Source organism: Lepus europaeus, chromosome 10 (assembly GCF_033115175.1).
Source record: "Lepus europaeus isolate LE1 chromosome 10, mLepTim1.pri, whole genome shotgun sequence".
Classification (NCBI taxonomy): Eukaryota; Metazoa; Chordata; class Mammalia; order Lagomorpha; family Leporidae; genus Lepus; species Lepus europaeus.
This window is the reverse complement of record NC_084836.1, coordinates 94,984,685-95,010,895: the sequence shown is the minus strand read 5'-3', so window position 1 is coordinate 95,010,895 and position 26,211 is coordinate 94,984,685. Positions and strand designations below refer to the sequence as shown.

Here is a 26,211-nt window from a genome sequence, read left to right as displayed (position 1 = left end):
CTTTAGGGATTAAGAGCTTTTCTTTGGAGCCAAATATAAATTAAAGTCCTACTTTGGCCATTTACTTCCAGTAATGTCCCCTTCCTGTTTTTCAACTTAAAATGGTAATTGTAAAATGTACATGAGCAGGTTATTCTGAAGATTAAATTAGATTTTATAATATACTTAGCATAATTAACAACATGCTGTTATTTTTGATACTTTTTGACAATTTTGGGGGGTAATTTTGGAGAAATAAGGGAAAGCAAGAAAAACTGAATAATGGATGTACTGAGGGACTTAAAGAACCGAGAAGGCTTTGAAATGCCTTGTATTAGAGAAGTAAATCTTGTCCTGCTTTCCTGTTTACCTAGGCTTTGGACTCTAGGTGAATCTGACACTTTTTCTTTACTCTAGTCTTAGGCTGACTGCTCATGTGTACATAGAGTTCCTCGGGAGTGCTTTGTCCTTAAACCTTCCGAGGCTTCCCTGTGAGTAGTCCTTGGGATCCTTCCTGGGGAGAAAGGGGCCTCTGGCCTAAGGTGGATGTGATCTGGGGGTGAGTGGTCTGTGAGAAGGCAGCTACCAGCAACCTGCATGAGGATCTGAACGCCTCTCTGATTCCTCTTCCTGGTTGTAAATTGAAAGTAAATATTTTCAGTGGTTCTTCTCTGCCATAGTTTTAGAAGATAAGTTGTGGTCTCTGCATCAAAACTAGAAGTTTTCATAGGCCTCCATTTATTAATCTAGCAGAGGTTGGCAAGCTAGGCATGCAGGGTGTTTTTGTAAATAAAGTTTTATTAGAACACAATCCCACCCATTTCATTTGCATATTGTCAGTAGTGGTTTTCATATTATGTTTAGTGGTTGTGTCTGAGACACAGTAGCCAAAGCTGAAAATGTTTACTTTAGGGCCTTTAGGAAAAAGGTTGTTGGTCCCTGGTAGGTACAAATGGAGGACCCTGAAAGAATGGAGAAGACAATGGAGGTTATGTTTTGCTTTAGGTTCCTTCAGAAGCCATGATTTGGGTAAGCATTTATTTGGGAGGTGATCTCAGAAACACTGGTAAAGGCAAAGGGAAGTAATATAAAGAAGGGGTGACAGTCAGCATATGGTCCTTTAATGAGTAGGTTCCCACTAGTATCTGAGACCTTCGGAATACTCCGCTGTGTAAAGCTATCCTCAGTATTTTCCAACTAAGGTCTTACATTTGAGGCTGCTCCCAGAATGATATAAAACACTCCACCACATCTGGCCTGCTGCTGATGGTTTTGTGGCTATAGAAACCCCTTTGGCAGACAGGTGCAGGTGCTTGGTAAGACACCAGCAGTGAGTATGCAAGAACATGCATAACACTTGTCAAGGGAACATGGGAAGGAGGCCAACTTCTGTGTCTACATATATGAAAGTTGGGTAAAGATTCAGATTTTACTCCTGACTATATCTCTTTTCTTCCTTATTTTTGTTTACTCCTTGTTTATAAAACTGATAGATTTAGATTTACTTTATATTTGTATTAGTTTGATCTGACCCTTTGAATTGAACTGAAAAGGAAATGAAATTTTACCCCATATTAAAATAATTGTATACTGAGTTCACTCTGATCTCAATTCAATGATGTGGCTGCACAGGTTTATCCATGTAAAATACAATATAATCCTGCATACTAAAGTGGTACATAATCCATGATTATGGTGCATTTTAAAAGAGTAGCTTTGAGACCAGCATTGTGGCATAGTGGGTTAAGCCTCTGCCTGAGATGCCAACATCGCATATGAGCTGCTGCACTTCTGATCCAGCTCCCTGCTGCTGCAGCTGAGAAAGCAGTGGAAGATGGCCTGAGTACTAGGGCCTCTGCCACCCACATGGAAGACTGAATGGAGTACGTGGCTCCTGGCTTCAGTGTGCTCCAGTCCCAGCCATTGTAGCCATCTGGGGAGTGAACCAGCTGATGGAGAATCAATCTCTTTTTCCCTCCCTTCCTCTCTCTTTCTAACTCTGCCTTTCAAATAAATACCATAAATCTTTATTAAAAAAAATTCTATAAAACTCAACAGTGTGTATGTTTGGTTACTTTAAGATGCTTTACAAATATCTCAAACCAGCATGATTTTTGTAGAATTCTTCCTTTTATAGATTAACCAAGAGTTTTGAAAAATTTACTTTAAGAATAAAATTAGAGTTATTTGAGGGAATGAAATTATTTTGTATTTACTCTTTTTGGTATAAAGCAAATTAAGCAAGTTTTAAAGCAGGTCTTCTAATGGATCAATAAAGAGTAAGTTAAATGGGGCCTTCATTGTGGGTGGCAAGTAAAGCTGCCAGCTGCAATGCTGGCATCCTGTATGGGCGCCGGTTCAACCCCAGCTGCTCCACTTCCAATCCAGCTCCCTGCTAATGGCCTGGGAGAGCAGCAGGGCATCACCCATTTTCTTGAACCCCTGGCATCCATGGGAGAGAACTGGATGAAGCTCCTGGCTCCTGGCTTTGACCTGGGTCAGCCCCTGCCTGTACAACCACTTGGGAAGTAAACCAGCTAATAGCAGACCTCTTTCTCTCTCTGTTTCTTTCTCTCTGTAACTCTGACTTTGAAATAAATAAATAAATAAATATATATATATATATATATTTTTAAGAGTAAGTTAAAATTTATAATTTGTATTTTGTTTTTCAGCTCACTTTGTCCTGTCATTTTTGGCCATGAAGTAAGTATTTTATTTTATCTTCACTCAAAAAATACATAAAGTTGGCAATAATAGTAAAGACTTTACAAAAAAAAGCAAATTTTTTGGCTAGCTTCTCATATTCTAATATGAATCTTTATTCTCTGTATGTGAATGGTATGGGAGGCAAACAGCCTCTAGTAAGAAAAAGTTGCCTATTGATTAGCATTCATAGGAGTGGGCTTCTTGCAGTGTAACTGGACAGAGTCTTCAAGCAGAAACTAATATATTTTTGTGGAATGGATTTATGCCTAACAAGGTTCATCTTTACTTAATAATTTCTAAGATATACTCTGACTTTTTGCTTTCAAGTCCTTTGTAATCATTTATGTATGGAAGTTTGTTTCTAGATTGTCTTATTGAAGACATTGAAGTTCTGTCATGCTTACTTAAAAAAAAAAAATCAATTTTTAAAAAGCCACAAATTTCGTATTGTAAACATAGGTAGAAGATCTTTTTTACTAGTTATCTTTGTGTTGTTCTTATTTTTGTTTTTTGTTTTTTCTCTTTTTTCACATTTGAGATTGTTAAAGCAGGTTTGGCATTAGCGCTTTTTGGAGGAAGCCAAAAATATGCAGATGACAAAAACAGAATTCCAATTCGAGGAGATCCACATGTCCTTGTTGTTGGAGATCCAGGTTTGGGAAAGAGTCAGATGCTGCAGGTAGAAAATCCATCATTTAGTAATTGACTTTTGGCTTATGAAATGCATGAGCAATTCACAAGTGAATTTCTCAAGGCATAGCATTTGTATGTCAGAGGACATAGGTTATCTGATAGTATGTGAATTAGGATTTGTGTGAGTGATGTGCAACTTGTATCTGATCCTGTTTTCAAATTAAGCCAGTCTTCTGCATACAGGCTTCAAGACATTCTTGTCTGTTGAGACTTCCAACTATTATGAAATGTTAACTGTTTGCCTAACCCCTTTTATATCTAGCATTGCTTTGCTAGTCTTTGTTCTTGTGAAGTGACCTCACCTATGAACAGAATAGTTAAAGTTCTATTTTGGTTCACTCATTCACCCTTTCTTTAAGTATATAAACACTTAAAGAATGGTCTGATAAAGGTGAGGGATCTGGTGTCTGCATCTCCCCCAATTCTCTCTGAGTCTAAAGCAGGGCAAGTTCTGTGACCAAGTTACTGGTCCCCAAGAAGATTAGATTCTGCCTCTGCCAATCAGAGCTGAGTCATGACGGTTCCAGAAGTGCTGCTCGTTGGAATACTTGTGATTTTTCTCATAGTGACACCACATAAGCCAGGTATCTTTCCTAAGAATGCCCACAACCCACTTCCTCCTTACCAGTGTGGAAAATGTGACCAGACGAGGGTCTTCCAGGCCTTTTTGATGAGTGGTGGTCCTGGGTGTTGAATGTTTGTCTGTGGCTGGGAACTCTGGCTGTACATTCAGAATCACGACTGGAGCACTTTGAAAATATGGTGGCCTGCCCCAAACCAACTGAATGAAGAGTCTCCAAGTGAGGGTCCGAATCTGCCCATCCCTCCACAGATGATTCTGATATGCAGCCAGGACCAACACCTGCTTTGATTCAGTCATCCCATTATAAACCCAGCATGCTTCACATCAGACATCCCTTGTTCCCCGGGTTGATGTTAAACCAGTCATCATTAGAGTTCCTAATCTGACATTGTATCTGTGTTGGGTTCCTTTTGCCCAGTTGGCTACTTAAAAAATTTTTAAAAAACTGTTCTAAAAAATCCCTTGCTATAAGCCTGACAACTGACACAATGAGTACCCAGTTCTATGCAATACAAAGTTGGAAATAAAAATGAAAACAAGATACTTAGCCAGAATATAAGGGAAAGGTACATGTGGGGATCTGACTTGCGACAGCTTTCTTTGCTGTCTTTTGTTGTAGTATGTGTAACTTTAAATTAGTGCATTATAGGTGGAAGTCTGTGTTAGCCCCCATAGCCTGAATATCTGTATGAATAAATCTTACAATTAAATTTATACATGTTGTTTACAGTATGTAAAACTTCCATATTTCTCTTTTTTTATTTAATAAGTGACTCTTGGCAGATAATGGTTTTAAAATATGTCTAATGGCACTGAAAAAGTTTTAATACCAAGAAAGATCATTAGTAATTTTTGGACTTGGTATAAAACCTTTAAAACTTTTGGCTCAATTTAAAAGTAGAAGCTATAATATTAGTGAAAGTTGAATATTGAAAAACAGTGAGTAGTGTTCCATGTGAGCCCCATTAAGCCAGGGTTTTTAAAACATTCAGCTAACACCAGCGGTTATGAGCTGTTAACATTTTTCATTCTGTTTTCCTCTGACCATTGAGTAAACTATCAGACCTTCAGAGTATTGTAAAAGCTTCTCAGAAAGACTAACAAAAAGGGAGTACAGGCAACAAAAAATCATGATAGCTATTTATTGAGCTAGTCCATAGGGTCACCTGGGGTGTGTACTGTAAGATCTAAGGCATACCACTGATAGAGATAACAGAACACTGTTATTGGAGTTGAACAGTACACAACCGTATATAGCAGCTTTGCATTGGGTGCTTTTATGTATAGGTGCCAGATTAAGTGCCATATGTTCTGTTTCCTTTATTTCTAAAGACAGTACTGTGGATTTTTTTTTTTTTTTTTTTGTGGAAAAAAAGGAAGCTGAGGCTCAGAAAGGTATAAGAGAGCACAGCTGGTGCTTGGTGGAGCTAGGATTTAAACAAGTTTGCCTGGTTCCAGAGAGCCATGCTTTTAACTCTTACACTGTTTGCCTTTCTGACCTGCCATTGTTTGTCTACTCACAAGGTAAGCACACATCGTGTCTGATGTTTAAAGAAGCATCGAAGCCTTCAAAAATTAAAATTGGTACTCATGATTTTGCTATTTTTACTTGAAAATGAAGCCTAAAGTTAAACTGTGTTGAATATTCACGTAAGCACAGACTCCACAGTCAGACTGCCAGGCTATGATTGGATCCTGGCTTCCCATCTTCATAGCTGTGAAGTTCCTCATTCACTCTTTGTAGACCTTGGTTTCTAAGTTAGTAAATGGGGATGTAACCCCTTCCTCTTGTGGTGGTAAAGGTTGTACAGTTGGGTTCTTAGAGGAATACTTGTCATTTAACTTACATTTGGGAGCAGTTATGATTACTATTATGATCAGCTACCCTTTTAATTGTGGATGGGTCTCTTAAACGTTTTGTTCCTTTAGGCAGTATGCAACGTTGCTCCACGTGGCGTGTATGTTTGTGGTAATACCACAACCACCTCTGGTCTCACTGTAACTCTTTCAAAAGACAGTTCCTCTGGAGATTTTGCTTTGGAAGCTGGTGCTCTGGTACTTGGTGATCAAGGTAAGATACTATAGAGAATAATAGTAAGTAAGTCTGGGACTTTTTTTTAAGCTTTTTCCTTTTCAAAAAATTGATTTATATTCTGTTTAAGAGACATTTGAACAGCAGTGTCCGAATCAGTGAGTTGACAACCAGTGTTGAAAATAATTGGAAATACAATACTGTCATTTTTATTTATACTGCAGAATTGAAACTGGTACTTAATCTCATTCATTTCCAGAATCTTACAGCAGATACAACTTTATCAGCTTAAATACAGCACCCTGCACTTTTCATTTCATTCCTCTCATCGCATTTTTGATCATTTGTTTTAAAGCCCTTTTTGAAATTTTACAAGTAAGCTCCCTGTGGGTAGGAGTTGGTATGTTGATTGTTGTGTTTCCATTGCCTGGTATATAGGTGCCTGGTAAATACTTCTTGAATCTTACTCTTAATTAGCTTGGAATAGTTCTAGATATGTTGGAACTGAAAAGAAGGAGGATGTCCTGAGGATGCCCTCAGAGAACTTGTAATAACAGTTTGGAGCTGTTACTTTATTATGTTTTTTAAATGTTTATGTGTTTATTGCCATCTATTTGAAAAGCAGAGAGAGAGAGATTGATTTTCCATCTGCTAGTTCACTTCAGTCCTCCATATGCCCAGAACAGCCAGGGCTGGGCCAGACTGAGACCAGGAGCTCAAAACTCCATCCTGGTAGTGGCCAAAGCACTACCATCTGGTGCCCAACAGTTTGCATTAGCAGGAACTTAGATCAGAAGTGGAGTAGTCAGGTCTTGAACTGGCACTCCATTTGGGGTATGGGCATTGTTTAACCTCCTGCTCTACAATGCCCAACCCTATTACTTCAGAATTGATAGTTTGGGGGCAGGTATTTTGCTTGGTATTTAAGACACTGCTTGGGACACCCGTCTTCCATATTGGAGTGCCTGGGTTTGAGTCCCAGATCTGCTCCCAATTCTAGCTTCCTGGTAACGTACACACTGGTGATGGCTCAGATACTTGGGGCCTTCCCACCTACATCAGAGTCTCAGATTGATTTCCTGGTTCCTGGATTTGGCCTGGCCCAGCCCCAGCTGTTGTGGGCATTTGAGAAATAAAACACAAGTGGGAGATCTCTCTCTCTCTCTCTCTTTCTACCTTTCAAATAAATGAATAGTGTTTTTTTTAAAAAGTAGTTTTATTGTATATTATCTTAATGTGTTTTTTTTTTTTTTTTCAGGATTTGAGTGGTAGTTTATTAAAAAAAAAAAAAAAAAAAAAAAGAACCCACTCATAGGGTTCAACATGAAGGGATTTCCATATTGGGCTTTGCTTCCTAAGTTTTTCTTGTGGTGCCTTAGTCTTAACTGGAAAAACAAGTTCCTATGCATGTGTCAGGCAGGTGTCTAGATTCCAGTCCAATTAAGGCTATTCATTCCTTTCTGTTTGTTAGTGGCTTCTACATTTCCTTTTTTCCTTCTTCTTCTTCTTCTTCTTTTTTTTTTTTTTTTTTTTGTTTTAAGTTTTATTTATTTGAAAGTCAGAGTTACACAGAGAGAGAAGGAGAGGCAGAGAGAGGTCTTCCATGTGCTGGTTCACTCCCAAATTGGCTGCAACGGCCAGAGCTGTACCGATCCAAAGCCAGGAGCTTCTTCCAGGTCTCTCACGAGGGTGCAGGGGCCCAAGGACCTGGGCCATCTTCTGCAGCTTTCCTAGGCCATAGCAGAAAGCTGGATTGGAAGTGGAGCAGCCAGAACTCGAACTGGTGCCCACATAGGATGCTGGTACTGCAGGTGGCGGCTTTACCCACTACACCACAGTGCCGGCCCCTCCTTTTTTCCTTCCTGCCTTTGTTCCTTCCTCCTTCCCTCTCTCCTTCCTTCCTTCCTTCCTTCTTTCCTTCTTTCCCTTCCTCCCTCCCCCTTCCCTCCCCCCTCCCTCCTTCCTTCCTTGCTTCCTTCCTTCCTTCCTCCTTTCCTTCCCTCTCCCTCCACCTCCCTCCCCCTTCAGTGGTTCACCTCTTCAACTGCTTTTTTTTTTCTCAAGTGTTAGCATTTAATACATGACTAATCAAGTGACCATTCAGAGGCCACTGCTTGGCATGTTCCATACCAGCCACTTGTGGACAGTGACCTCATCCAGAGAACAGAAGTTTCAGACATCCGAGTGGTTTCAGTTAAAAATAGGATGGAAGGGAAACAGAGACCAGGATGTCCTCCAAGAGAGCAGCTTATGCTCCCTGCCGTCTACAGTCTCGCTTCCACAGTCAGTGCTTGCGGGACGTGTGAAAAAGCCCAGCAGAAGCAGAGAAGCTCATGTCCACGGGCGGATGGGATCACGGAATGGACCAATGTTTCCACAATCTAGGGTGTGCCTTTCTGTTCCCAGTCCATAGTGAAAATAATTTTTAAAAACAGATTCACTCTGAATAGGAAGGTTCCCGTCCCTTCTGTGCACTGAAATGTTTGGGATCGAGTCTGGGGGCGTCAGTGCTGCTGAGGAGAACCTCAGCTCAGGACTTGAACATGTGCATGGCCTGCACCACGTACTGCCAGCAGATGGGACATTCACTCATGCGCTTGCCGCACTTGGTGCAGGTGACCATGTGCCCGCACTCCAGCAGCACGCAGTCGATGACAGCGTCCATACAGATCTGGCACAGGCTGTCGTCCTCGTCCTGCAGCTGCAGCTGCTCGCCATATGATTTTTGGTTTTCTTCATTCTCTTTGTATAACCGGTTTACTTTCTCTACCAGCTCCCAATTTTCACAGAATAGTTGACAAAATTCCGAGCCAGGATTTCCTTCAATTGGCGCACACTCATCCCTTCCACATCTTCAAGGCTTGACAGGTCAGACAGTGAGGCTCTCACTCTCTTCTGAGAAAGCCCAGGAGTCCTCTCCTCCAAGGTTTCTTCATCATCGTCGTCATCATCTTCATCATCGTCATCATCATCATCATCTTCTGTGTTTGCTGAAGCTATTTCACTTTGTACCTGTGCCGGCGCCCCAGATCTGGAGGTCCCATCTCTATCCATAAGCTCTCCCTGAAACCAAGACACAGTAGCAGAGGGGGCTGTAGAGTTTGAAAAAAACGAATGTGTAAAAAAGCTAGAAGTCTGGGACCATGAAGAGTTCAGACTGCCTGTGTCCAGGTGGTCCTCAGAGCCTAGTCCATGATGGCACAGAACCAGATCTACCAAGTCTTCTTTCTCTTGACAAGTGTCTGTCGATATATTTCTAAGCATGAGATACTGCCGCAGATCCTTCACCTTCAGCCACATTAACTGAGGGCGCTGAAAGGCCGTCGCTTGTAGCAGGTGATAAGTAAAGCATCTACGGAGGTTTTCTTCTAAGACCGAAAAAATGGAGCAAAAATCTTTCTTGCAGTCACAACATACGTGCTTTTTTCTAAAGACTGAAAATGAAAGTCCACAGGCTTTGCAAACTATATTAGGTCCTTCCGTGGCTGCTGGTGGGTAGGAGGAAAAATCAGGGTTTGGTGTAAATCTGGTACCTCCTGCCAATCCTAACTGCTGGCCCCTGACAGCTCTGGTTTCCATGACTTCATTCAGCAGCCCACAGCATGAAGCCCACATAGACGTGGCCCCTGCCTTCATGGCCGCGACTGCCCCGACTCGGTTGGCTCTGCCGGGAAACTCAGCACCATAGCAGCCCCTTGCCCAGCCGCCTGACCTCCTTGCTTCTGGGCGGCGATTACAGAGCCTCTCCTGAGGCCACCGAGCATCCGCACGTAAGGGGCGTCCAACTTCTTAACTAGTTATTTCCTCAGGTACTTCTTGGACTTTTTATCTTCAAAGTCAGTACTTATCTTCTTGGTGATCTTAAATAGTTTCATGGCATTACCACTGTGATAAAAATTTCCAAATATATAATCTTGTCCCTTGAACTTCAGGCTCATATTTCTTATTGTCTACATAGTACCTTCACAAATTTCTCATACTTTATATGTCCAAAACCCGAATTCCAATCTTGCCCTTCATTCCTTTTCCTATAGTCTTCCTCATCTCAGTAAATGACAAATCTGTCCTCTGCTCAAATCAAAAAATATGTAGCCGCCTTTGACTTCTTCTAATACCATGCATCTGATCTGTCAGAAAATCTTGTTGGCTCTACCTTCAGAATAAATCCATGGGTAATCACTACCCTGGTCCAACACACTATCACTTCTCACATGGGTTATTATGTGATCTGCTAATTGGCATGCATTCCCATTCTAATTAGATAAAATTATTCTTTTGCTCAGAACCTTCTAATGGCTGCCCATCTTGCTCAGAGTGAAAGCCAAACTTTTGAAAGTAACCCAGGGCTTAACAATGTGGCTCTTCATCACCTCATTTGCCTCACTAGCTTGTTTCCTCCTCTTTAACTACTCTGGTCTCCTAACCCTATCTAAACACCACCAGCACACTAGGCATATTACAGTCCCTTGTTGGAGCCTTTGTGTTTGCTGGTCCCTTTACTCCAACTGTGATCATGTGCTGCTTAACAACACAAATTCCTTCTGAGAAACGCATCATTGGGCAAGTTCATTGTTGATAAACCTTATAGTATGTACTTATACAAACTGAAATTACTTTGATATCACTAGATGATAAAATTTTATGGGATCACCATTACATATACAGTCTGTTAACCAAGTTGTTATATGGTGTTTAACCATGTCTGCAAGGTTTGTTCTTTTCCTTCATGTTTTGGCTCAAATGTCCTGATCCCACTAGCCCTTTCCTAAGTGCCATATTTTAAGTTACGACTCCTTTCCACCCGGCCACTAGCTTAGTAGATCCTATTCTCCTTACAATACTGTGTTTTTACTTTCTACAACACTTTCATCTTCTGTATGGTTTATTTTTTTGTTGTCTGCCTCCTGTTGGCTTGGTCAAATGTAAGCTTCACAAGGGCAGAGAATATTTTTTGTCATGGCTGTATCCTGCATGCCTAGACCAGAGTACTGGTATATAGAAGGTGTTCATTAAATATGAATAAACTAACATTTAGCTGCTTATCATATAACTTATCAGAAGTGGGAGTATTTTTGCCTAGTTACCAGGTAAAGAAAATATGTAAATAAAAAAGAGGATATTCCGGTCTGGTGCTGTGGCTCAATAAACACTGCTCCACTTCTGATCCAGCTTCCTGCTAATGTGCCTGGGAATGCAGTGGAGGATGGCCAACTGTTTGGACCCCTGCACCCATGTGGGAGACCTGGATGAAGCTCTTGACTCCTAGCTTTGGCCTGGCCCAGCCCTGATCTTGGTGGCCATTTGGGGAGTGAACCAGTGGATAAAAGATATCTCTTTCTCTCTTTCTCTCCCTCCTTCTCTCTCCTTCTCTCTCTCTGTAATTCTGCCTCTCAAATAAATAAATGCATCTTTAAAAAAAAAAAAAAAGGATACTCATTGTTCATCAAATGTTTTGTTAATTTGAAGTTGAAGGTGATTTGGTGTACAGACAGCTAATAGAATATAAGTTGCAGAATGTTAAGAGCCAGTACCATTTCTTCCAAATATTGGTAGTTAAGCTAAGTACTGTGATAATGAATTTAGCACTATTAAAATGGAGAAGAAGTTTACATGTACAAAAGAAAGGTCAGCAGACACCAGGTTCTAGAAACAAATACAGATTTCTGCTAAAATCTGTTCTAAAGACCTAGGGAAAAATGAAAAATAAAACTGATCCATAATATGTCTCTTCATTAGCATCTGATGAAATGGCCAAGAAAGAATTGTTTTTTTTTTTTTTTTTACTTAAAAGAATAATATTTACCAGTTGTAGCCAAAAAAGGAAAAGAATTTAAAATATTCATTTTAAACTTTATGGTTTTGAAATCAGGATCAGCAAGCTTTAATCCACAGGTCAAGCTCAGCCTGCAGCCTGTTTTAGTATGGCCTACTAGCTAAAACTGGTTTTTATATTATTAAATGATTGTAAAGAACAAATTAGCAAAACTGGGAATATGTAACAGTGTACATAGCCAGTAAAACCTAAAATATTCTGCTTCTTTATGGAGAAATTTACCAGCTTCTGTTTTATACTTTGAAAGGTGGCAGCCAAAGAAGTAACTTGGTTTTGTTTCTATCCCATCCCCACCTTTGAGGAACTATGTTATCATCTTGAGGATTTCCAGTAATACTGTCAACTCCAGAGGGCTAGGCAGCCAGGGAAAAGCTGAGAGAAAGCCTCCACGTGCGCGGCTGCCAGGATCCTAGCAGAGGTAGAGAAGGGTCGCCACATGCCCTAAGCGCCATGCTGAGCAGCAGGAACAGACCACGTGGGGATTGCCTGTCATAAACATAGAGCACATGATTTTTAAACCAAAAATTAATTGGCAGGTATTGTCCACATAAGACCTCTGAGTTACAAGACTTACTAAGGTATAGAGTAGATATCGAGGGGTTTAACCACGGCAAAAATTTCCCTCCAGAAATCAGCTATTAACTGCTAACCAAACTAATATGGGGAAACAGGAAGAAAAATAGTACAAGGAAATGTTAGAGGATCTCTAGTAACTTGTGGATTAGAAATAAAATCCCGAGCACATCTGACCTTAGTGGTGGTGCTCTGTGTGTGTGGTGCTCTGTGTCGGACTGAGATCGGTTAAGTGATCTCCCAAACCTGGTATCGCTGTTAACTGTGTTCCAGTCTTCTCTGATGTAAGAGCCCGTGCTTTCCTTCCCAAAGCATGCTGTCCCGCTCTTTCCCAAAGACTAGCTCACACAGCACCTTTTCCTTAAGCCTTTCCAGATTGCCCTTTCTTTTTTAATCTTTGCCCTTCCCCAGCAAACTTGTTACGAACAGCTTTTGAAGTATATTTCCTGCATGTATACATAAATATACTTATCTCACATGTTTGAATTTAAGTCCTTAGCATTTTGAGGGCCATTTTCATATCTTTTTCATTCTTGTAACCCTCACAATCTAGTGACTTGCCCATGGGAATGCTGAATGAATAAATATTAAAACAAATTTAGTTACTTGTATTATCTGCTGGGAAACAAGCAATGATTCTCCACTGTCTGACCTTTTTCGGTTACAACTACTGCAATCAAATGGAAATAATGCCTTGTTGTGAAATGGAAAACTTTCTCTTGTCTGTGTTTTTTTACTGTAATTGTAGGTATTTGTGGAATAGATGAATTTGATAAGATGGGGAATCAACATCAAGCCTTGTTAGAAGCCATGGAGCAGCAAAGCATTAGCCTTGCCAAGGCCGGTGTGGTTTGTAGCCTCCCTGCAAGAACTTCCATTGTTGCTGCTGCAAATCCAGTAGGAGGACACTACAATAAAGCCAAGACAGTTTCTGAGAACCTGAAGTAAGTCTCTTCACATACTTACACCTTTAACTTACTGAATCCTTGGGGCCAGTGTCATGGCCTAGTAGCTAAAACCACCGCCTGCGATGCTGGCATCCCTTATGGGTGCAGGTTCATGTCCAGACTGCTCTGTTTCCAATCCAGCTCCCTGCTAGTGGCCTCAGAAAAGCAATGGAAGATGACCCAACCGCTGTCATCCATATGGGAGATCCAGATGGAGTTTCAGACTCCTGGCTGTGGCCTGGCCATTGTGACCATTTGGGGAGTGAACCAGCTGATGGACAATCTCTTTGGCTCTGTCTTTGTCTCTCTAACTCTGACATTCAAAATAATTAAATCATCATCATTGGCAAAGGAGTGGAGAAATGAGATCTCAGATGCACAGTGCAGTTATTTTGAAGGACAATTTAGCAACTTTATGTCAGTTTTAAATGTACATTCCATTTTTTCTGACTGTTCCACCTTTAGAAACTCTGCACAGAAACATAATCCTACAAGTGCACAGAGAGGTACAGGCTGGATGTTGCAGCACTGTTCATCACTGGCAAAAGTTGGAAGACTGTACAGTGGAAAGTAGCAATTGTGAGAATGGCAGAGGCTTTGTGTACACTGAAAAGGGGAACGTGTGCTTTCCTGTTAAGTGAGGTGCATTAGGTGTTTATGGATGTGGTATGATTCCACTTTTTTCCAAAAACAATGTTTCTATCTATAAATAGTATGCTATCTCTTCTAATTCATTCTGTGTAGATTAGACAAAATGTATGAGAAAAAGGAACTAGGCTTCAGTGACATAAAAAGGAGAAAAAGACAAAAGAGTGCCTTAAATGCAAAGTTAGAACTTTTAGTTGAGGAAGAAAGTGAATTTTCTGATTTTTAATAACTTAGACATTTAATTTAGAAATAGTATTTGATATTTAGTAAAATACATACTTGTACATGGAGATTTGGGGTATTTCTGTACCTCCACACCAAAAAAAAAAACTAGTAGTAGGTTTTCTTCAGTAAAATGACACTGCTATATTAGCAAGAACCTAATGAACACAAATCCAGGGGACTTTCATGTTTAGTCGTACCACAAACCTGCTTTGGGACCTTGGTCAAATTCTTTAATTACTCTGGATTTCATTTTTATGTATCAAATGCAAGGATGCTTCAGAAAATTCATGGAAAAATTCAATTGAGAAATTTATTTTGTTGCAATAACTTTTGAAACCTGTCTTAAGTTTTTCATGAAATGGATTTCTCATGAACTTTCTGAAGATGCTTCATGGAAGTGTTACCTGAATTAGTGGATTCAGAAAAGATTGCTAAGTAGAACACAGCCACAGCATGTTAAAAAATAATGACATGGCTGGCGCCGTGGCTCACTTGGCTAATCCTCCACCTGTGGTGCCGGCACCCCGGGTTCTAGTCCCGGTTGGGGCGCCAGATTCTGTCCTGGCTACTCCTCTTCCAGTCCAGCTCTCTGCTGTGGCCCAGGAGGGCAGTGGAGGATGGCCCAAGTGCTTGGGCCCTGCACCCACATGGGAGACCAGGAGGAAGCACCTGGCTCCTGGCTTCGGATCCGCGCAGCACGCCGGCCATAGTGGCCATTTGGGGGGAGAACCAATGGAAAGGAAGACCTTTCTCTCTCTCTCTCTCACTCACTGTTTAACTCTGCTTGTCAAAAAGAAAAAAAAAAAAGACTAATAGTCATATAAATATCCTTTGGTGCTTTGAGGGATTCCATATTTTGATGGTTCAAAAGATAAAAAAGATTAAGCATTTTTAAAATATATTTAGCAGAGAGAGGGAGGGAGAGAGAAGTATCTTTCATCTGCTGGTTCACTCCCCAAATGGCCCCAACAGTTGATGCAGGGTCAGGCCTATGCCAGAAGCCAAGAACTCCAACCTGGTCTCCCCCATGAGTAGCAGGGGCCCGAGCAACTGGATCATCTTTTGCTGCCTTTCTAAGATCAGTAAGCAGGGAGCTGAATTGGAAGTGGAGCAGCCGAGACTCTTAAGGAGCACCCTGATATGGGATGCAGGCATTCCAAGTGGTGGCTTAATCCACTCTACCATGGTGTTGGCCTCAAGATTAAGAATTTCTGGGGCTGGCGCTGTGGCATAGCAGGTAAAGCTGCTGCCTGCTGTGCCACCATCCCATATGGGTGCCGGTTCAAGTCCTGGCTTCTCCACTTCCGATCCAGCTTTCTGCTATGGCCTGGGAAAGCAGTTACCAGCTGCCTTCCCCTGCACCCACGTGGGAGACCTGGAAGAAGCTCCTGGCTCCTGGCTTTGAATCGTTGCAGCTCCAGCCATTGTGGCCAATTGGGGAGTGAACCAGTAGTTGGAAGACCTCTCTTACTCTCTTTGCCTCTCCTTCTCTCTGTGTGTATCTCTGACTTTCAAATAAATAAACAAATCTTAAAAAGAGAGAGATTAAGAATTTCTTAACTAGACAATCGCTAATATTCCAAGTAGTGTTATAGTCAGTAGAATCGAACACAAAGAAATCAGTGGTTTTGATGGCTCGAGAGAGGGCCATGTCCTCAACCTATCAAGGGAAGATACACAGAAGCCTTATATGCACGTCGGAGGGTTGGAATGGGTGAATATATTAAATCCAGAAAACTTTTTACTTATTTCCTTAACTGAAAACTTGATGTTTTTAAATTCTATATGGAACTTGAGTAGAAAACAAGCAAATAGACAATTTTCCATGTTTGTTTTTATTCCAATCATTGTTTTTATTCCAATCATTGTTTTTATTCCAATCATTGTTTCTTCTTTTTTTCACTCTTCTTAGAATGGGGAGTGCCCTATTGTCCAGATTTGACTTGGTCTTTATCCTGTTAGACACTCCAAATGAGCATCATGATCACTTGCTCTCTGAACATGTGATTGCAATAAGAGCTGGAAAGCAGAAAACTGTTAGCAGTGCCACAGTAGCTCGTATGAACAGTCAAGATTCAAACACTTCTGTCCTTGAAGTCATTCCTGAGAAACCATTATCAGAAAGACTAAAGGTATACATGTTTCTTTCTTTTAATCACTCTTTTTGATTCTGTTTGAATGGCAGAGTTCAATGTGTGATTTATTGTGGTAGAGCTGTAGTATATAAATTTTCATAACAGGGCAGGCATTTGGTGCAGTGGTGAAGATGCTGCTTGGGACACCTCTTTCCCATCCAGAGTGCCTGGGTTCGAGTCCTGTCTCTGCTTTCAATTTCAGCTTCCTGTCAGTGCACAGCTTGGGGGGCCAAAGATGATGTCTCAAATACTTGGGTCCCTTTCACCCACTTGGTGAAACTCAGACTGAGTTCTTGCCTCCTGGCTTTGGCTTGGCCCAGCCTTGGTTCTTGTAAGCCTTGGAGAGTGAACCAGTGAATGGAAGTTCTTTGTCTCTGTATCTCTGCCTTTCAAATAAGTAAATAAAATTTTTTTAAAAACTCACATGAAAACCTTTTGTGTTATGATACTAATGTATGTAAACAACTTGAAATAATTAAATTAACTAGAATGAGAGCTACAACTGCAGTGCTTGGTTTATTTGGACAGTCTTAGAATTGATGAGATAGGCCGGCGCCGTGGCTCACTTGGCTAATCCTCCACCTGCGGCACCGGCACCCTGGGTTCTAGTCCTGGTTGGGGCACCGGATTCTGTCCCAGTTGCTCCTCTTCCAGTCCAGCTCTCTGCTGTGACCCGGGAGGGCAGTGGAGGATGGCCCAAGTGCTTGGGCCCTGCACCCACATGAGAGACCAGGAGGAAGCACCTGGCTCCTGGCTTTGGATCGGCGCAGCAAACTGGCCGCAGTGTGCCAGCCGAAGTGGCCATTTGGGGGGGTGAACCAGTGGAAAGGGAGACCTTTCTCTGTCTCTCTGTCTCTCTCTCTCTCTCACTGTCTAACTCTGCCTGTCAAAAGAAAACAAAAAAGATTTGATGAGATAAATATAAAAATTATATTTGATGCTTATCCTTGTAACCTTTTTTTTATCATGCTTTAGGTGTTTCCTGGAGAAGCAATTGATCCTATTCCCCACCAGCTACTAAGAAAGTATGTTGGCTACGCACGGCAGTATGTGCACCCAAGGCTATCCACAGAAGCTGCTCAAGTTCTTCAGGATTTTTACCTTGAGCTCCGGAAACAGAGCCAGCGGTTAAACAGCTCACCAATCACTACCAGGCAGCTAGAGTCTTTGATTCGTCTAACAGAGGTTTCTTTATGTTCATGCTTTTGGGACTTAAAAGGGATGATGTGCAGTATTTCTCTTTTGTACCATTTCCTGCATAATTGACTTGGTTTTTCTTCCTACTGAAAGACCTTAGAAATGGATGAGTAAAAGTTTTCAAAGATTTGGTCATATAGGTAACATGTCAAAGTATAGCTACTTTCTAGGCACAAGGCCAGTTACTCACCATGCAGCATTTTATTTTATTTTTAATGACACTTAGGAGATTCCTAAGTGTCTGAAGAGTGGTAGGTCAGTGAGGGTATTCAGCATATGGGAACAATGAACATGTCAAATGTCTTGAATATTTGATTTGATTACATACCAGGTGTAAGGTTAACAAGCATTTAATTTTTTTTTTTAATTTTCATTTTATTTGAAAGAGAAACAGTCAGATCTTCTATCCACTGGTTCACTCTCCAAACACCCACAAAGCCAGCACTGGAATAGGCAGAGACCAAAAGTCCAGATGTAAATCCAGGTCTCGCACATGAGTGGCAGAGACTCAAGCACTTGAGCGCTACTGGCTGCCTTTCTGGAAGCAAATGGGTTTGTTTAACAGCAGTAGTCTCTTCATCCCTGTGGAATGCTAAGGCAACTCTGGCTGTTAAAAATAGCTGGTGGTTAAGAGGCAGTGCTGTGGCCTAGCCTGTGACACCAGAATCCCATACACGCACTGGTTCATGTCCTGGCTACTCCTTTAGCTCCCTGCTAATGGCCTAGGAAAACTAGCAGAAGATGGCCCAAGTGTTTGGACCCCTGCCTCCCATGCAAGAGACCCAGAAGAAGCTCCTGGTTCCTGGCTTTGGTGTGGTCCAGTGCTGGCATTTGGGGCCATTTTGGGAGTGAACCAGCAGATGAAAACCAATCCCTCCCCACCCCCCCCTGCAATCTTTCTGTAAATCTTTCAAATAAATATTTTTTAAAAAATTAGCTGGATGAGGAGCAGACATTTGGCCTAATGATTAAGATGCCTCATGGGATGCCCTGGGTAAGAACTGGCTCTGTTGCTAATTCTAACTTCCTGAAAATGTGCACCCTGGGAGACAGCAGGTGATAGCACAGGTAGTAGCACAGGTTGGTCCCTGTCATCCATGTCAGAGACCTGGATTTGGCTCATCATTCATGGCTTTGGTAGATGGAAATGCTTCTCTCTCTCCCTGCCTCAAATAAATTTTTTTAAAAATTAGCTGGGTCAGAATTTATGCATTTTTCTTGTTTTAACAAATTGGCTAGGCATGCTTTCCTACAAATTAAAGGCAAGGAAAAAACCATAATCCAATCTGAAATGAAAACTCAAAAATGTTAGTAGATAAAAATAAGTTTTATTGGGCCCAGCATTGTGGCATAGTGGGTAAAGCTGCTGCCTGTGATGCCGGCATCCCATGTGGGTGCCAATTCAAGTCCTGACTGATCCACTTCTGATCTAGCTCCCTGCTAATGGCCTGGGAACAGCAGTAGAAAAATGGCCTAAGTGATGGGCCCCCCAGCCAACCCATGTGGGAGACTCAGATGAATCGCCTGGCCCTGCCCAGCCCCAGCCACTGTGGCCATCTGGGGAGTGAACCAGTGGATGGAAGACCTCTCACTCTCTCATTTTCATTCTCTCTCTCTCTCTCCTTTCTCTGTTAAAAAGAAAAAGTTTTATCTGTAAGTCATTCTGGTTTTTTTTTTAATATTTATTTTATTTTAAAGGCAGAGTTACAGAAAGGCAGAGGCAGAAAGAGAGAGAGAGAAAGATATCTTCCATCTGCTGGTTCACTCCCCAAATAGCCACAGTGGCCAGAGCTGGGACAATCCTAACCCAGGAGCCACGAGCTTCTGCCGGGTCTCCCACATGAGTGCAGGAGCCCAAGGACTTGGGCCATCCTCCACCACCTTCCAGGCCATAGTAGAGAGCTGGATCGGAAGTGAAGCAGCTGGGACTTGAATCAGTGCCCATATGGGATGCCGGCGCTTCAGGCCATGGCTTTATCTGCTACAAACAGCACTGGCCTCAAGTCATTCTTTTTATACTCATTTTCAAATTCTGACTTTTGATACTATACCCTCCTTCCTCTAAAAGCCAGTTTTTGTGTAAAATGGATAAAATTAGTTTAGGAATATGTTTATCTTTTATTATCTGAAAATGGTTGTTTACTTTCGAAGGCACGAGCAAGGCTGGAATTGAGAGAGGAAGCGACCAAAGAAGATGCTGAGGATATAGTTGAGATTATGAAATACAGGTAAGATTAAAATTTTAAATGCTGTTTTAAGGAGCAGTTATCTTTTCATCTCAAATTATTTCAACCAAATTTATTTTTATTTAGCCTATTATATCACTTTCCTTGACACAGACAATACATTCTTGGTTTAAAGTATTTCTTAAATATTTCTGTGTAAAACCATGTGATTTTCCACCAAGAGCAGCTCTCAGATATTTCCTGTTTGTATTTGTATCTACTGCTACTCAAAGTTGCCTCCTACAAAAAAGTCTCAGGAGTAAATGCAAATTGCTCTCGCATGAGATTGCCAGCTTGTTTCCCTGAACCGTTCTGAGTGTATGGACTGGCTTTTATGAAGTTTTCAGGAAAAACAAGAACAGTTTGATTCCCCAGGATTAAAATTACTTGGCATTATTTCCCTAGGAGGAATCAAACCCAGTTAAACGCAGTGAGATTAGATTGTGAATTATCTGTGTATTAATATTTAACATGCTTTCCCTCCTTAGCCAATAGGAGCCAGGACCTTACCTGTCTGATTACCAGTGTATGCCCAGGGCCCAGACTCATACCTGGCACACAGTAGGGCCTCAGTAAGTGTGCTGTACTGAGGGAAAAGTTGACCTTAGCCATCACTGTTCATTCATTAACTCTTCCATTTTAGAGTTTCCATCTCCTCTCATTGAATATTTGTCCTTAATGTGGTTTTCAACCTGTAAAACTGCATTTTAACTGGGAAGCAGAGGGCTGAACAAGAAAAATCTGAACTGTAACATAGCTCATTTGGTTAGCAGAGCACATAACTATTGTTTTGCTTTTTTTCTTTTTTAAGATTTGTTTTATGTATTTGAAAGACAAGAGTTTCAAAGAGAGGTAGAGAGAGAGAGAAAGGTCTTCCATCTACCGGTTCACTCCACAAATGACCGCAACGGCCAGAGCTGTGCTGATCCAAAGCCAGGAGCTTCTTCTAGGTCTCCCACTCATGTGCAGGGGCCCAAGGACTTGGGCCATCTTCTGCTGCTTTCCCAGGCCATACCAGAGAACTGGATCAGAAGTGGAGCAGCCAGGATTCGAACCGGTGCCCATATGGGATGCCAGCCCTGCATGCCAGGGCTTTAACCCACTGCACCACAGCGCCGGCTCCTATCCATCGTTTTTCAAAATCCAAATGTTTCCATTAGTTAACAGTTCCTGTAGGCTTCCCCCTAAAGCTCAAAATATGCTAGGAAGCAGGAGAGCACAGAGCCAACTCTAAAGGTGTCAGAGCATAGGAGGTTTTTATGTTTCTAGCAGTAGCTCAGATATTTTACATATTTTTCTTCAAATCCAAAGCAGTGTAGCATGGATTCAGATCTCAAATTCAGCCGCTCATTAGTGGTGCAGCTTCTGCCAGGTAACTTCACCTTACCAAGACTTTGTTTCCTCCTTTGTAATATGGGACTAAGAATAGGACAGACTTGCTGGGAGCATCAAATGGGATAAGCCATCATATATAATTAAGATATATGTTACCTATTATTATTAACTTTAAGCATTTTTGACAACTTTCTTATGAGAAATAAGCATATGATAGTTAATAAATATGCCTTAAGTAAGGGCATCAATATGTTTGAGAGAAGAAAATACTCTTCCATCTAGTCCTATTTGAATGACTTGTATTACTGTTTGTACAGTGTGTTCTCTTTAATCTAGACTCTCATCTATTCCAGGAACAAAATGAAGTTGTCTTAATCCTTTAAAATCATTCCTATGAGCTCCTTAAGGGCAGGGGTTGCACCTGGTTTCTTCCCGACTGACTATAAACCCATCACCCATCAAGTGACCAGTATTTATTTGATTAATTAATTGCTGATTAAGTAACATCTTTGCCCATTAGCCTGACTGTGAGATCATCTCTAATTTTTTTTTTTTTTTTTTTTTTTTGACAGGCAGAGTGGATAGTGAGAGAGAGAGAGACAGAGAGAAGGGTCTTCCTTTGCCGTTGGTTCACCCTCCAATGGCCGCTGTGGCCGGCGCATCTCGCTGATCCGAAGCCAGGAGTCAGGTGCTTCTCCTGGTCTCCCATGCGGGTGCCAGGGCCCAAGAACTTGGGCCATCCTCCACTGCCTTCCCAGGCCATAGCAGAGAGCTGGCCTGGAAGAGGGGCAACCGGGATAGAATCCGGCGCCCCGACCGGGACTAGAACCCGGTGTGCCGGCGCCACAAGGCAGAGGATTAGCCTGTTAAGCCACGGCGCCAGCCGAGATCATCTCTAATTGTATAGGCAGGGAATTACAGAGAATGATTTCATTCCATGTCTTTTTTAAAAGTTCATTTTCTTTTTTTTTTTTTTTTTTTTTTTAAGATTTACTTATTTATTTGAAAGGCAGAGTTACAGAGAGGCAGAGAGAGAGAGCTTTCATCTGCTGGTTCACTCCCCCAAAATGGCCACAACAGCTGGAGCTATGCCAGTCTGAAGCCAGGAGCTTCTTCCGGGTTTCCCACACTGGTGCAGGACTTGTGCCATCCTCCACTGCTTTCTTAGGCCATAACAGAGAGCTGGATCGGAAGCAGAGCACTTTTGAACAGGTGCCCATGTGGGATGCTGGCACTGCAGGTTGTGGCTTTACCCACTACGTAACGACGCCGACCCCAAAAGTTCATTTTCAAAGGGCAGAGTGGAGACAGATTCTCCAACCATTGGCTCACTCCCCAAATGCCTGCCGCAGCTACCGCTGAGCCATGCAGAAGCCAGGAGCCTAGAACTCAATCTGGGTCTCCCACTAGGGCCTGGACCCAAGAACCCGAGTACATTAAAGTATGATACAATAATATACAGTACAAAACATTACCAAGTACAGGGTACACATTTCCAGGAAACTGGCTCAGAAGTAGAGCCAGAATTCAAACTCAGAGACTCTGACATGGGATGCAGCAGGGACTTTGCTATGTGGTTAATTTTATCTTTAACTGGTTGTTAAAACTCTGAAGTGCATATTTCTTTCCTTGGTTGATTATATGAAAATAAGAGAAAGCAGAAGAGAATTGGAGGTGATGGGTGTATTCTTTAATATTTAACTATCATCACTGCAAGTCAGCATAAGCTTTGTTCAGTCCTAGAGTATTTGTAAACACCTTTCATTTGCCAAATGCTGCACTAGATGGGAACATCTCTTTATCCAGTAACGCCTAAATTTGCTATGTTTAGAATGTCTTTTTTTTCATGAATCAAAAAGTATGTTCTAGATCTGGTAATGTGGCTCAGCTGGTAAAGCCACCACCTGCAAAGCTGTATCCCATATAAAACACTGGTTCTAGTCCTAGCTGCTTCCCTTCCAATCCAATTCTACCAATGCGCCTGGGAATGCCACAGAAGATGGCCTAAGTACTTGGACCCCTTGCTACCCAGGATGGACTTCCTGCCTCCTGGCTTCTGCCTGGCCCAGGCCCGAAAGTTCCAGTTACGATAGTTTATCTTCTTTGTGGTTTTATGCATTTCTCTTTTTAAATTTAGTTTCTTAAAAATGGTAACTATTTATAATATTTTTATCTACAAATAATTCATATCATAGTAAATTTCAGAGTGGCCACTCAATAAACACGTTTAAATCTTTGCTAAGTGAGACTCATGACAACTTCTAAAATCCTAGAAACCCAAGACAAGAATTTCTACCACTGTGTACATTGAGTACCTTTTTTTCCCTTTCTCCTTAAGCATGCTAGGAACTTACTCCGATGAATTTGGGAATCTAGATTTTGAGCGATCTCAGCATGGTTCTGGAATGAGCAACAGATCAGTAGCAAAAAGATTTATTTCTGCTCTCAACAGTATTGCTGAAAGAACTTACAATAATTTATTTCAATTTTATCAACTCCGGCAGATTGCCAAAGAGCTAAACATTCAGGTATGATTAACTACTTAATGAATTTTTTGTGGTTATTTCAGAAGATCCTTATTAATGTATAGTAAAACAGAAAAACAGCTTTTAAGTTGCATACCTAACCTCTTCTCAGGTTTTTCCTCATCTTGATAACTAGAGGGCAGCACTGTAGCTAGCCTTGGTCTCTTTTTTTCTGACCATAATCCCTGTGGAGCGATCATGTAAATGCCTGAACCTCAGTTTCTTTGTCTGCTAAATGGATATGATTACACTTGCTTTTCCTTCAAAGTTCTGCTGAAAATCAGTGTAATAGCACTTTACCCATGTAAAACAGTTTAAGTGGAAATTATTCACTTCATTGGAAAAGCTAGTCTTTCTTTTTAAGCTAAGCTAAAACAAATATAAAAGACTACTAAAGCTTTTAATTTTTATTTATTTTGGTATAATAGAATTCAAAGTTCAAATTTGGTCAGTTGGTAAAAGTACAATCATTTTATTTGCCCAAGAAATTTGACAGTTACATATTATTGTCAGACAGATTAATTTTAAAAGTCATTATTTTGTTGTATTACTAACAGCCAACTCTTTTGATGTTTTCTTCCAGGTTGCTGATTTTGAAAACTTTATTGGGTCACTAAATGACCAGGGTTATCTTTTGAAAAAGGGCCCAAAGGTTTACCAGCTTCAAACTACGTAAAAGAACTTTATAGTCAGGGTCTCCTGGGTTCAATTCTAGTTTAAAGCCATCTCAATAATGAATAATATGCAAAAAAAAATTCTATTTATCAACATATCTGTGTCTGTATCTCTATATATATACTGTTCTGTAAAATGTTCTAACAGGAAAAAGATGTTAGATATAGTCAGCTAATTTAAGAAGTAACTGTCATATATTAATGTTTTACAATTTCTCCAAAAGATTAAAAGTAAGTTATTTTATATAAATTATATAAATATAAATTGTCTACAGTTGTATTTTACCCTATCTTGGATTTCTATGACTGTTTCATAGTTTTGCATATCAAATGTCCCTCTGAGTAAGTATTCAGACAATAGATAAACAAATGAGCATGTCTGTGTTCCAATAAAACTTTATTTTTTGATACTAAATTTGAATTTTATAAAATTTTCATGTCAGGAATAAAAAATACTGTTGATTTTTTTAAAGATCATTTAAATAGACAGGGGACCTGATTTGGCCTACAGGTCATAGTTTATAGACGCTTGGTTGCAAACAAAAATTGACTGATTAAGCAAGAGAAGGATTTTTTTGGATGAATTTTGATGCACTCATAGAATTGGAAGAAGGCTGATGAGCCAGGAGTGTGTTTGCCTCCATGTCCCACTGATGCCATGCCTCAGGAACCGTTTACTCTGCACAGGGGGGAAGAAGACCCCTGCCCACACCAGAACAGCAGCAGGAGGATTCTTCCTGGAGCCTCCTTAAATTGTGGAATTCAAATAGAAACTTAACACTGAAGAAGGCTGGGTTGTTTATATGCCCCTTTCCCAGGATGCTAGAGTTTTCCCAGTTCTACTTTGGGAAGGCAGGACAATAAAGCCAGAATTTCCCATATTTTGTGAGAGTATTCAAATGATACTGTGCTGCCAGCCAATCTGTCATGTATATAGCTAAGACACACTTGGAAACACACAGGAGCCCAGGAATGTGAACCATTGCTCAAAAATCTACCACAACTTTCAGTAATCCAAAAAATCCACAGAAAATTAAACAAAAATAGTTAACTAGTAGTATACATTGTTTATCTATAAGATCAAAATTAAAATAAATGTGTAGATTATTGCTGTAGAACACAATGTAAATATTAAACCCTGATTTTAAAAAAAGAAGGTAGATGTTAGTATAAGATGATGTGTTTATATTTTTTTTAAAGGCAGAGCAACAGAGATAGGGAGAGACAGAGACAGACAGAACTTCTATTTGCTGGTTCATTCTCCAGATGGCTGCAAAAGTCAGGTCTGTTCAAGGCCAAAGACAGGAGCCAGGAACTCCATCCTATTCTCTCACCCACCCTGGTTCTTCTGTCTTCCTAGGCATATTAGTGGGAAGCTAGGTTGGAAGTGGAACAGTTAGGACTTGAATTGGCCCTCCAACAGGGGATGCTAGGATGGCAAGTGCTGGCTTAACACACTGTACCACTACACCAGCCCCAGTGTTTTTATCTTACAGGTTAGGGTGAGTGTCAAAACATATTTAAAGCCGGGGTAAGCATTTGTCTTAGTGGTTAAGATACCCACATCCAGGAATGCCTGTGTTCAATGCCTGTGTCTGGCTTCTGACTCCAGCCTCCTGTTAATGTGGACCAGGAGGCAGCAGTGAGGGCTCAACTAGTTGGGAGCCTTGTCACTCATATGGGGGACCTGAATGGAGTTCCTGGCTTCAGCCCAGCATAGCCCAGCCTGGACGATCTGGGGATTTGGACAGTAAACCAGTATAGTTATTTTCTGTGTGTCTCTCTCTCAAATTTATGTATATTTTAAATATATAAATAGATTTATCAGCACATTTTATAAAAAAACATTATCAACCAAATAAAAATGTGTAGACATGAGAAAAGAATGTATACTGATG

General features: G+C 41.0%; 2 protein-coding genes across 5 annotated transcripts in view; one reads left to right on the top strand and one right to left on the bottom strand.

Annotated features, from left to right (window-relative positions):
- The window catches only part of MCM8 (minichromosome maintenance 8 homologous recombination repair factor), a 46,410-nt gene extending 21,888 nt beyond the window's left edge, over positions 1-24,522 (top strand). For all 4 annotated transcript variants that reach the window (XM_062203884.1, XM_062203885.1, XM_062203886.1 and 1 more), the window contains exons 11-19: positions 2,655-2,685; positions 3,227-3,367; positions 5,894-6,035; positions 13,151-13,346; positions 16,135-16,354; positions 17,333-17,542; positions 19,706-19,782; positions 23,453-23,642; positions 24,223-24,522. In XM_062203884.1, coding sequence (XP_062059868.1) covers positions 2,655-2,685; positions 3,227-3,367; positions 5,894-6,035; positions 13,151-13,346; positions 16,135-16,354; positions 17,333-17,542; positions 19,706-19,782; positions 23,453-23,642; positions 24,223-24,315 — 1,300 coding nt within the window. In that variant the 3' untranslated portion in view covers positions 24,316-24,522. The remainder of the gene's footprint in view (positions 1-2,654; positions 2,686-3,226; positions 3,368-5,893; positions 6,036-13,150; positions 13,347-16,134; positions 16,355-17,332; positions 17,543-19,705; positions 19,783-23,452; positions 23,643-24,222) is intronic.
- Positions 8,405-9,642, bottom strand: LOC133767848 (E3 ubiquitin-protein ligase RNF34-like). Its single transcript, XM_062202288.1, is given in 2 exon segments — positions 8,405-8,786; positions 8,789-9,642. Coding segments are annotated over 2 exon segments (1,104 nt in total). The 5' UTR covers positions 9,633-9,642; the 3' UTR covers positions 8,405-8,526.
- Positions 24,523-26,211: the final 1,689 nt, after the last annotated feature.